Genomic DNA, 12,329 nt, shown 5'->3' with positions numbered 1-12,329 from the left:
AGCAATGGAAAGTTTCTCATTGATATCAATGGTCAGCCATTATAACTGACTTTAGTAAATAATTAAAAGAAAACTACTCACCTACATACACATTTTAGTTGTTTTCTCTTTAGGATTAGGTATCTCAACTGTAAAAATAAAACCAGAATAATTATCTATCAAATAGGAAGCCACTAATTCCTCCTCTTCTGGTAGAATTATTTGTATTGCTGCAGAGCCTAAGAGCCTCCACCAGGGCACTATTTTGATAGGTTCTGTACAAATAAAACAATTAATGAAACAAGAGAAAAGAAGAAAGATTAAAATACTATGTTTCCTGTTAAAATTCTGTGGAAATAGTGAGCTTTAAATTAGTGTTTAAAGGGAGTTAACCTAAAAGTAACGGATAAACCAACTGTTAAGCAAACTGGTATGAGTATTATATGTATATGTATAAAATAAAAATTACTTCATACGGGCTATGTCTAAACCGCAGGCTTCTTTTGGAAGAAGTTTTTCTGGAAGTGATCTTCCAAAAAAACTTCCAAAAGGGAGAGTCCACACTGCCAAAGCACATCGAAAAAGATATCTACTTTTTCAAAAGAGAGCATCCATTCAGTGTGGATGCTATCTCACATGTAAACTTGATTGCTATGGACAGAATGGTCATCAGGGCAAATGTGCTTTTTCTTATTTCCTCTTTTTGCGAAAGAACTCCCTCTACCCCATCTGCACATGCTTTTTTCTGAAAGAACTCTTTCGGAAAAAGGCTTCTTCTTCATAGAAAGAGGTTTACCAATGTTGGAAAAACTCCTCTGTTCTTTCCATTTTCTTTCAAAAGAATGTGATTGCGGTGTGGACGTAATTGAAGTTTTTTTGGAAAAACAGCTGTTTTTCCAAAAAAACAAACAAACCTCTGTAGTGTAGACATACCCACAAACTCTGAAATTTTCTGATTTCCAGAGTCTTTTTATGGGCCAATTGATTGAATTAGTTCTATTTTGTTTCACGTAATATGTCTATCCTAGGAATGCCTGGCTTCACTGAAAGAGAAATCAACCCCATTCACCGAATGGAGATATGAAATAGCAGCAGATATTTCTAAAAAATATTATAACAAATATCAAATAGTGTTGTATAGCATATAGGTCTCTAAGGCTCTGATCCTGAAAACTATTGGGTGTCTCACTTGCAGGTTTACATGATGGATCTCTTTTGAATTAGAACTACTTAGTGGACTTTTACTGTAACTAAACAAATTAATTGTTTAAGGTGAACCCCAAACAATGGGACATTGTACAAAAGCTCAAATGCTTATACAAATACTTGAATCCATAAAAATGAAAATCTCTTGAATATTTTTGTAGTATTTCTAAAGCAATGTCTGAATTGATTCTGCTTCACTGAAAGTTCGCTCAGAATGTCACCACATTTCACTAACATGTTTGTAGCAGTCTTTTGTTAAATTCATCAAAAGAATAATATTTTTCCACTTTTCATAGTTTGATAAATAAATGTCATTCTTTACTTTTCTTTTATTTTAGAAAATTCTCCTAACTGAAATTCCTCCTGTTTATGTAAGGCAACTGAAAAATTCAGAAAATGCTGTGGTAATGCAAAATGCTACACTGTCTTGGAAACGTCTGAATGAACACAGCAGAAAGAACAATAATGAAAACATAATAAATGAGAAAAGCATTTATAAACTCCAAACAAAACCAGAGCCTCACTCTCAGCCATCAGTCACAGAAATGGGAACAGAGGGTTTTAGAGACATTACTTTATACAACTTAAGCTTTACTGTGAAGAAGGTAAGTTTATTTTAAATATTCTTTTTAGAAAGAATACTTAACAATCTGCCTGCAAGGATTTGGGTGTCTTGGGTCTCTTGTTATCTCTGCTTTGCACAGCATTTGCTGAGCTATGGAACAAAAGAATCAATTTCCCTCCCCCCCTCCCCCCCCCCGGAAATACACCTTTCCTTGTGCAGCATAGGTTTCTAAAGTACCTGTTAGATAATTAATAATTGTTTATTATTTGTATTGCAGTAGAACCTAGAAGCTACAGTCACAGATAAGGAACTATTGTGCTAGGTACAAACACAGCATATCTCGATGCCAAACAGTGACTGATTTTTATAAATAAATTTCATATACAAGCCTTAATTTATCCACCAGTCACCAGATTACAGAAGGTTTTTTGAGGTTGTTTTTTTTTTTTGGTAAATTACTTATATCAATGAAAAGGCTATAGACTATGCATTCTACACAGTAAAAATGGATTTTTTGTAAAAAAAAAAAAATAATTAAAAATTATATTACTGTGTTATTTACAATACCCTTGTTTTGGGCTACCTTACATAGCGTTCTATCAATCCAAACAAACCCCTTTAGCTTTGTCTTCTTAGGAGTAAAATATGAATTATGTAACTGATCAGGAAAACACTTTATCCATATGCTTAAAATTAAATGCTTAGGCAGTCTTCCTGAATAAGGATGGTTCCCTGAATTGGCAGGTGTTATACGATATGAAATATCTGTGGCATGATCACAGAACAATGGGCAATGTGACATTAAAAAATTCTTGCTTTACAAATATAGATTAACTATCTTCAAAATATGTCTCTTTGTAGGGAAAGGTTTTGGGTATTTGTGGAAATGTTGGAAGTGGAAAGAGCTCCGTTATATCAGCTATTCTAGGCCAGGTATGGTAATCACCATAGAATAACTTCTATAATTACTATTTATTTTTATTTGCAGGAGAAATAATATCAAATGAATACTTTGGTACTGTTTGTTGTAGTACATTATTATTTGTCAACTATTTTGAAAAGGCTGACACTAAGGTGCTGAAACTATGTCAGCTAGCTTTCTCTTAAGCTGCTCTTGGAGGAAGTATTCAGTTATACATCTGAAAGGCCGAATGTAACTACTGCCTGTCCTTTGGGTATGTGACATTAAGGAAAGTGGGTTAGAATCATAGATTTCTTTTGACTTTTAGGCCAAGAAAAAGATCCAAATAAGTAACCACCCTCAAAAGATGAAAGACTGAAGTGGGGGTCTCAGTATGAGGATAAGTGAATATTATGGCTAAGATTTGCAAATATAGGAGTCTGATGTTAGACACCCAAATAAATGGCATGATTTTCAAAAGGGAAAAGTACTCACTAGCTCTCACCAGCTGGCCAGAAAATGGATTTTCAAAGGAACTGCAGGTCCTTCTTAATCATGTCCTAGATACCTGTTACTTATACAATGAAGAATTATACTGATAACACATAAGCAAAACAACCATTCTCGCTGATTGTCCAGTTTGAGTCAGGTTTTAATGATGATTAAAAGACCTCTGTAATTTAAATTTAAAATCTACTTGTTTCAGATGTATATGTATGATGGGACAGTAGGTATTGATGGAACAGTAGCTTATGTGTCTCAACAAGCATGGATATTTCATGGTAATGTTATGCAGAACATACTATTTGGAGAAGAATACAATGAAGAAAGGTAATTATTGGAATATTGAAATCTTACCAATACTTTTACTCTAATGATAAGCTTCCATATTGGACAGAGGAGGTTACATATGTGTACATACACAAACATACAACAGAAGACAAATGTGTGTATGTTCCCTTTTTTGACTGTGGCCAAAAGCGACTTAACATGTGGTTTTCTTCACTCTACAAATCCCTATTACAGTATTTGACTTCCATCATTGCCGCTATACTGATTCAGTTTGTTCCCAGGCCACCTTCATTTCTACTAGAAGACCTGTAACTGATCATGGTCACACACATACATGCAACCTGGACCTCAGAGTTCCAATGCTCCTATCCATACCCAATGAAATTGTGTACTCATACTGCAACCATCAATGCCAAATATTATCTTCAAAGGAATTAACTTCACAGCCATTCACCAGTGACTGCTGAGGCGAGAGATATGCAACATTCTCAGTCACAAGATATATAGTATCATCTCTTTGATGCTCCCAGCCCCAGTTAGCTTTAGAATTGAAACTTTCAGGTCTCTCTCATATAAGGACTTCAGATATCACCAACTGAAGGATCAAGATGATCAGTTATTTTAATTAATTTTTAAATATCAAAAGACAATGGACTATTTAAAAAGTCATGTTAAATTAATGTTAGGTTGTATATAGCCATTACTGTCTTTGTGACTGACCTAGGCGGCTGGACATTTTCATTCTTCAGGACTGGTATTCACATGCTATAATGATGATTAAATTATCACTTTATCTCTGTTGTCATGATCAAATGTTAGCTGCATTCATATGGCACTAAAATAAAATAAATTTATTAAGGGTGCCAAATAAATGAAATACCACTAGTATCCCCAGAAATAAAAAACCCAGCAGCTCACGAGTGTTGTCAGTGTATATTGCATTTAGTTTTGTGACAATATTTAAAAAGGTTTTTTTTTAATTAGTTATAAATTTTCTCCACCAGCCTGGGGAAACATCAGCCAGGCCTAAATCAGCTTTTAGGCCCTCCCTTCTGGTTGTCCAAACACGTCACAAAAGGAAAACAAAATTTCCAGCTGGAGCTTTCTACCCTAACACAAGTAGCAGGCCTTCCCTTTGCCCATCCCTTTCTGCAGATTGTTTTAAGCATCCCAGTTCTCCTACAGCCCTTTAATAGGGAACACCTGTATTTCTTGCATTTGATTAATGGGACAGAACAACCTGTCACACACGTTACACACATGCTTCTCTCCTTTATATTCACATGGACCACACATCACACAACAGGACACTAATACGTGGAAGGAGGCTTTTAAAATAAAAATGGGAACAGATGAACTAAATTAGGAGACTTCAAACCAAAGAAATATGGGAAAATGTAGAAAATAAAGAGCTCCTGTAATATCCTTAAACTTTCCTCTGCATTTCTGCTACTTATCAATGACAGCATTGCATAAAACCAGCAAGTTCCTGTCGCTAAACTACTACAAAAAGTAACATTTTAATAGATAATAATTATGTAATTTCAACCATGTTCTGTCATACTTTTATGGACAACAGATTAAGAATCCCTGAATTCATTTGAAAAAAAAAGGAGGGGGGTCTTGTTCAAGTATCTAACCTGCTAAATCTGCCTAGGTGCTGGTGGGTAGCCATGCCCAAATATGTTCATTTCACTCAGTATTTGCTATTGCCTTCAACCCACGAATTTATGAAGTTGAACCATGTGGGAAATGTAATGAATTTGCCTGTATACATATTTCAGATAAATGTTTCCATTAGACATCCCAGACATATGGTTTGTATTTAAAAATTCAATAAGTTATTTTCCTTAAGTAGCATTGGAGCTATTTTATTAAAACATATTGGCATTGGAATATCAGAAAAAGACAGTTAATAACCATTTTCTATGGCATTCATATATTACAGCAAGTTTTGAAAAAGCATGGCAAATTCTTTGGTTCTTCTTAAACACCATTTACCACTCCCCAAAAATGACTCCAAACAATACTGGCTTTAGATTATGAACACTTACATGCAGTTAAAAGGCAATAATTATTCTATGAAGGTACACATAATAAACAAAAAAACCTTTATTTGTTAGTTAAGGCTACTTATGAATAAACTAAACCATAAAAATCACTAAAAAGTACAAAGTTAAAGATTAAAAGGGATTAAAAGAGATTACAAAATCAGGAACTCCCAAATCTGGGAATGTCAGGTGGATTGTTGCCTGTGCAACCTTCAATTTGGTCCTCTGGTAATATTTAAGTAAAGCACTTATTAACTTTTTTCAATATATATCTGATTGGCATTCGTCTAGACTGCAAGCCTCTTTTGAAAGAGGCTTTTTCGAAAGAATCTTTTGAAAAAGATCTTTCGAAAGAGAGTGTCTAGACTACAAGCAGTTTTTTGAAAAAGCGGACCACTTTTTCAAAAGAGAGTCTAGATGCTCTCTTTTGAAAAAGGATAGTTTGCATTCAATAGTGCCTTTTTTCGAAAGAGTACTTTCGAAAAAAGGTGTTATTCCTCATAAAATGAGGTTTACAGTGATCGAAAAAGCTGCCACATTCTTTCGATTTACTTTCAAAAGAAAGAGGCTGCAGTCTAGACGCAGGTGAAGTTTTTTCGAAAAAAGGCTATTTTTTTCCCGAAAAAAACCTGTAATCTAGACATATCCCTTGTGAAGTTCCATATTTCAACACTCAACACCATGCTGACCAATATATTGAAAGGAATTAAATTAAACTGTAGTCACAACATGATTTTTGGTAATTAAACTTCAATTTTCTCACATATGCTGAAACACAAGTGGACAATGCACAGGAGGATTGTTAAATTCAAGAACAGCATTGAAACATTTCAGTTATATGAACCTTTTGCAATATCACTTTCTCACTGACTCTTGCCAGGCACAAACTTCTGCAAGCACCCAAAGCATGGTGAGCATTGCTGGGACAAAAGAAAATACAGACTGTACAGGATTTGCAATGCAGTTTTACAGGGAACTTATTCTAAAATTTCCCACACTTTTCCACAGGTGGGGATCATTCTAGCGAACATCTCACTACTGAGAATAAGCAGGGAAACCATGGTACAACTAATGCATGTCGGTAGCTTCTGCCCTGCTTGATATACAGCTTCACCTGTGTGCCACTTTGCTCCCTGCACAAGTGACTGCAAAATAGTGTGGGACAGTGTCCCAAAATGGGGGGCAGGAGGGGAAATGGTGGTGAGGAAAGCTGCCCTTTCCTGCAACCTTTAGCAGAGGATTAATGAATACCTCCCGGGGCGCTCTCTGGGAGATTCCTGTGAGAGCTTTGCATGATTCAACACCCTGTTCTGCTGTACTGATTAGCTACCACGGGAAATGTCCAGCTCATAGATACACAACCTGCCTCCCACTTTTCTATATCTCCCTCTCCACATGACACAAGGCATAGCCACTTAACTTGTGTTTCATCTCCTACTACCTCAGTTGCTCCAGAGAGCAACTACTGAGGACTGGCTATGAACCTCAGAAGTAAAGTCCAGCTCCACCACTTCATCAGTAATTTCATCCTCTGGGCTAGGCTCTTTTTCTGCTGCTTCCATGTCTTCTGAAATATCCCTGAGGCTCTTGGCAGTGGAGGTTGAGTCACCACTGAGGATAACATTCAGTTTCTGATAGAAACAGCAGATCTTAGGTGCAATACCAGTGCAACAGTTACCTCTCTCCCCTTATGGTACACCTGCCTCAGTTCCTTTATCTTTGAGAAGTGTCCCAATCATAGTCTTTTTTGTATAACACCCGAGAAATGTGTCCTTATGTGAACCGATTCCTACAGGTCAAATGCAGATGGAACTGCACAGATTCCTTACTGACAAGGCCTTCGATTGTAAACTTTCCAGGAGAAGGAGTGTATCCTTATTGTATTTGTACCTAGCTTAACACTATGGGACTTAGCACTATTTTTTAAATGCAATGTCATACTGACAAAGTGGTGCAAAGAGCCTTTAATGTAAATGAGAATCAGGTTTCAGTATTTGACTGATCAAAAAGCTCGACATATAAGAAGCAACTATGATTCAGGTCCAAATTAAGGTCTAATTTCAGATCCCTACATTTCTGAATTTGTATGTTAAACTGGGATTGCAGATTTGATGCTTTTGGTCTCAATTGGAAATGTTAGAGTGCAACACTATATCTACTCATGTTCTGATATGGTATAAGAATTTAAACGGCAAGTGTCACAGTATGATGTAACTGCAACTTGTACACATAGATTGAACACATGGGGGAAGTGCTGGATCTGAAGGAATGAATGATCACCGAATTATTGTGGTTCAAATCAATGTATTTGCAACAGAGATGCTACAGTAATTCAAAATGCATGAGATTTTGTACTGAAGACAATTTTGAGGAATTAATGCTGAAAATTCATTCTTTAGGTACAATTATGCACTCAATGTGTGCAGTCTGAAGTCAGATATGGTATCTCTTCCTTATGGAGATTTGACTGAAGTAAGTCTGATTATGCAATCTAGTAAAATATTAGAACATACCATGGAGAGTTTCTAGTTAAAAGTTGACAGTAGAGTCCCACTGTGTCCAATTTTCAATACACTTTCACTCCAATTTACCCCTCCCACACCAAATCCCAGACTAATTTTTCTCTACATTTGTGTTAAAGACAAAGGAGATTTCAAAGTATTTTTAAATATCTCATTTCTATTTGTATGGCTGCACAAAAGAAATCCTACAAAAATGAACTGAATGTAAAACATACAGTGTGGGCTTTAAAAGGCTGCACACAAACTGAATACATCCTGGTAGTATGATTATCCCACATTCCAAAGCTTACTGCCCCATTCTCCCTGGAGTAAAATAAATTCTAACTTAGCCCTATACATACAACTGCAATAGCTTCTTCATAATAGTTCTATGTTGTCAATTAAAAATCTTCAACATACTGAAAACTGATAAAATGTGGGGACAGCATAAAGTATTTTTATTTATTAATAAACTTTTTCAATACACAAATGAAACAAGTTCTAGTTTCAACACACAAAACTAGTACAGAGATATCATATATCACAAAAGAGAAAATACCAAGATGTTTACAGGGTACTCATATTCCCACATGCTAACTGCACTATTCCTAGCACACAAATTTGAAGGGAGAAAAGGATAAAGATCAAAAGGGACAGGGAAGGATTATGGATTTATCTCCCTTGTGCTTGCATCCTGACAAGCATAAAATAAAAAAAATTGAATATGAAAATAAATACAGGGGTCACTGTATTCTTCGCATTTTTCACATTTGTTTAAATCAAACACTGTGCTTTCAGGTTTAAATGAAGCTGCCATAGAAGTTCCAGTCTGTGACACCGGAATGCTTCTGCATAATCCAGGCATCCAGTTTGCCATGGAGTATAGAGTGAAGGGCAGCAGTAATAGCCTAGTCTGTCTGCTGACAGTATGTCCATACATATTCCTACTACAGTACTTGGGTCAGGAGCGATCTCATCTATCAACTATGCCATCTGTGTGTTGCTTTTGTGGCTTAAACTAAAATCTGCTGAAGTCAATTGAAAACTTACATTGGCCATGGCAGGATTTGAATCAGGCCCTAATCCTCGAGAAAGCTTTAATAGACATAAATATTGTTATGCTGTTGCTTAAAGAAAAGAACAAACTCACAAGTGACAGCTATTTTGTATCAAATGAAATGAAATCAAAATTGTGTTATAGCAGTAATATCTATTTTACTTAAAACATTCTTAACACAGCTGACATAACCATGAAAAGCATCCTCTCGCAGAAAAGGGATGATTGATCATTTTTTGTATATATTTATTTTACAAATTTCTATTGAGGTAGTCCTATATTTCAATCCAATAGCATCCACTTCTCAAAATATTTTAAATAGTCCATAAGGTTTCTAGACCTCTTGTACTGGATCTGTTACTGAAGCTGAAAGATATCTACTTTGTAGAATGTTCTCAGAGCACAATGTCCCCCTAAATGTTACAATTTAAATTTTGTTTTATGTTGTTCTCAACAATTGCAGGTCACCTTTGTGACAATGATTCCCAAAATGGGTCATAGTTTACTACTCAGAGTCTTTCATAAAGGTTTCTTTTATATAACAGCCTCTGGAGATAAAGTTGTACATAAATATCTGTGCACCTAGTTTTTAAGTCCCATAAGGAAAATGGGTTACTGTCATCCTAGACAAGGAAACAAAGACACACAAGCTGAAGGAACATGAAATGGTTTGCAGCAGGTTTTTGAACAATCAAAGAAGCCATTATATACTGGACGCAGATTTGGGAGAATGATAGTGTTCCCTGAGCTGTTTCTCTGCAGAGACAGTATTCCTGTGAATATCTGTAATTACCATTTGCTAGTCATTTATACGTGATTCCTGACTCAACTGTGAAACCTGAAGTCAATGGAGCTATATCACATTACAGCAACTGAGACTCTGACCCTGAATATTTAGATCAATATTTCTCAGCTGGTGAGTTGCAACACCCAGGAGTGTCATAGAAAGCAATTAAGAGGATCACAAGGCATTGAAAAGTCTGCTACAATGTAAAGCAAAGAAAATCTCCTATATACCCTTACACTTCAAGGTCAAGTATTATGTCAACCTCCTGAAAAACAAAGTATATTTGCATATGCAACCTGAATTTTGCTATTCCATATCTTTTGAGTGCTTGACTTTTTAAACTTCATGTTAGTTTAATTAAATTTTTATATTTAAGTTTCCTAAGTTTCTTTAAAAATGTAAAAATTGAAACACTAAATATTAAGTCTTATGGAACCATATGGAACCATGCCTATGGTTCAGTATTGTTGGGATCTTTACACCTGCAGCACAGTCCTCTTTATGACTTGAGTTAACAGAGTAACTGATAACAGCAGAAGGCAATTATCTTCTATGTGGACCCGCTACTAGAAGGGATAGAGAGAGAGCCTTTGCTAGCAGATTTTATAGCCATTTACTAAACAGCAAGAGAATTTTGAGATTCAGGATTAATGGGTTCAATACCAGTTACTGTAGCTCTAATGATTACAGATCCTTCTGACCTTGTCCCTGCCAGTGTCTACTTGTTCCTGCCTGGTCAGTATCATGCCTCATCCCCAGGTTCCAGCTCTTAGCATGCCTAGCTTGGCAAAGTTATACACAAGTGAAAACAGGGTCTTAAAATGCAAAGTTTTATGTAAACCATGTAATAGATAAGTGGAGCACCATCTATTATATGCACATATAAAATCAAATGAATTACCACCAATAAATTCATGCAGTGAACTAATCTTTTCCTATTTAAAGTTAGGTGAAAGAGGTGTTAACCTCTCTGGAGGCCAGAAGCAAAGAATTAGCTTGGCTCGTGCTGTTTATGCCAATAGAGATATTTACTTGTTGGATGACCCCTTATCAGCAGTTGATGCACATGTTGGAAAACACATTTTTGAAAAATGCATTAAAGAGGCCCTTAAAGAAAAAACAGTAATCCTTGTAACTCATCAACTACAGGTAATTAAAAATATTATTTTTAATGCAGTAATTATAAATATGAAATATATTTAAAGCCTATACCGTGAGGTCAGAGGTCTGAACTTGATGACCTCTTGAGGTCCCTTCCAGTTTTAGTGTTCTATGATTCTATATATTTGTGTAAGTATAAATGTAAAATAATATTATTCTTACAAACAAAACAATGTAAGCAAAACTCTACTCAGAGAAGACTCCCCCGCCCCCTTTTTAGTATGTTGGAGATTGTTTGATAAGTGCTGTGTTGGGGGAACAGAACAAAAAAGGAGAATGTAGTACAATCTGATAATTAATGTTTAGGTCCATGTGATAAGTTCAGGCTCTAACACAGATTTCTTGAATGACCTTAGGTCAGTTTGCTATAATGATTTGTGAACTAGGTAAGTCATTTTAAGTATCATCTTTAGGTTTCATGGTCAATATCTTACTAAGATGAATATAGCTGAGAATTATTATTTCAGGTTGTCTGGACTCACACAGACAGCCCTGCGCTGGTTTATATTGGTTTCATAATTTAATGGTTTTCTTTGTCATCCAAAGAACTGAAAAAATATATATTTTTTAAATTAAAGCTTAGATTCTGAAGCAGGAAATGCATTCCATGACTAAATTCCAGCCATCGAATGGTGGAATACATAGGACATTGACTATAGGAACCAATTAGTTGGCATTTAAATGTCTCTAAAATCTGGGGATAGAGATGCTTTCATAAATAATGAAGTAGTCTCTCACTGAGTTTTTTTCTGAAGGTTAAATCAACTATTGCTATAAATAAGGCAAAATTGCTGTTTTGTTTATAGTTGTTTCTCTTCAAATTATAATTATTATTTTAACTTTTTTAATACTTGGAAGACACTCAAGTACCTATGATGATAGGAGTAGGCAGACAGACAGATCAATCCATCTTCTTCAGTTTCCACCTGAGTTTCCATTTCTGGAGTAGATTCTAGGAGGGAGGACAATTTAATCAACTGCCTCCAGTTTTTCATTTCACACTTGTTAGCACTGGATATAGGGAGCCATTTTTATCACTTTATACCATTTGAGCTACATTATGGGAAAAATAATATAAAATATAAGATATTGGTTGTTAGTTTATTAGGTGTTCTAGTTTCCCACTAGAGATTACTGTGAGTATAACAATGGAAAAATCAAATAGTTTCAGCCTCATATTTGACTGTTGTAATAAGTTAATAGCTATTGAAAACTACCCCTACTATCCTACATTTAGAACTGGGGTTGCCAGATGGTTTAACCAAAAATACCGAACTCCTCCCCCATCCAAAAAAAGCCACCAGGGAAAAAGTTCTGTTGAGGGGGGAA

At 35.5% G+C, this 12,329-nt stretch overlaps 1 protein-coding gene across 6 annotated transcripts in view; it reads left to right on the top strand.

The window, feature by feature from the left end:
• The window catches only part of ABCC12 (ATP binding cassette subfamily C member 12), a 92,570-nt gene that overhangs the window by 38,078 nt on the left and 42,163 nt on the right, over positions 1 to 12,329 (top strand). For all 6 annotated transcript variants that reach the window (XR_012906711.1, XM_075940213.1, XM_075940214.1 and 3 more), the window contains 5 exons: positions 1,524 to 1,790; positions 2,612 to 2,683; positions 3,358 to 3,482; positions 7,894 to 7,966; positions 10,785 to 10,988. Coding sequence is in view for 5 of the 6 variants with exons in the window: in XM_075940213.1 (XP_075796328.1) it covers positions 1,524 to 1,790; positions 2,612 to 2,683; positions 3,358 to 3,482; positions 7,894 to 7,966; positions 10,785 to 10,988 (741 nt within the window). In the remaining variant the exon portion in view is untranslated. The remainder of the gene's footprint in view (positions 1 to 1,523; positions 1,791 to 2,611; positions 2,684 to 3,357; positions 3,483 to 7,893; positions 7,967 to 10,784; positions 10,989 to 12,329) is intronic.

This window comes from Pelodiscus sinensis, chromosome 12, assembly GCF_049634645.1.
Source record: "Pelodiscus sinensis isolate JC-2024 chromosome 12, ASM4963464v1, whole genome shotgun sequence".
Classification (NCBI taxonomy): Eukaryota; Metazoa; Chordata; order Testudines; family Trionychidae; genus Pelodiscus; species Pelodiscus sinensis.
The sequence above is the reverse complement of the archived record's forward strand: the minus strand, read 5'-3'. Positions and strand labels throughout refer to the sequence as shown.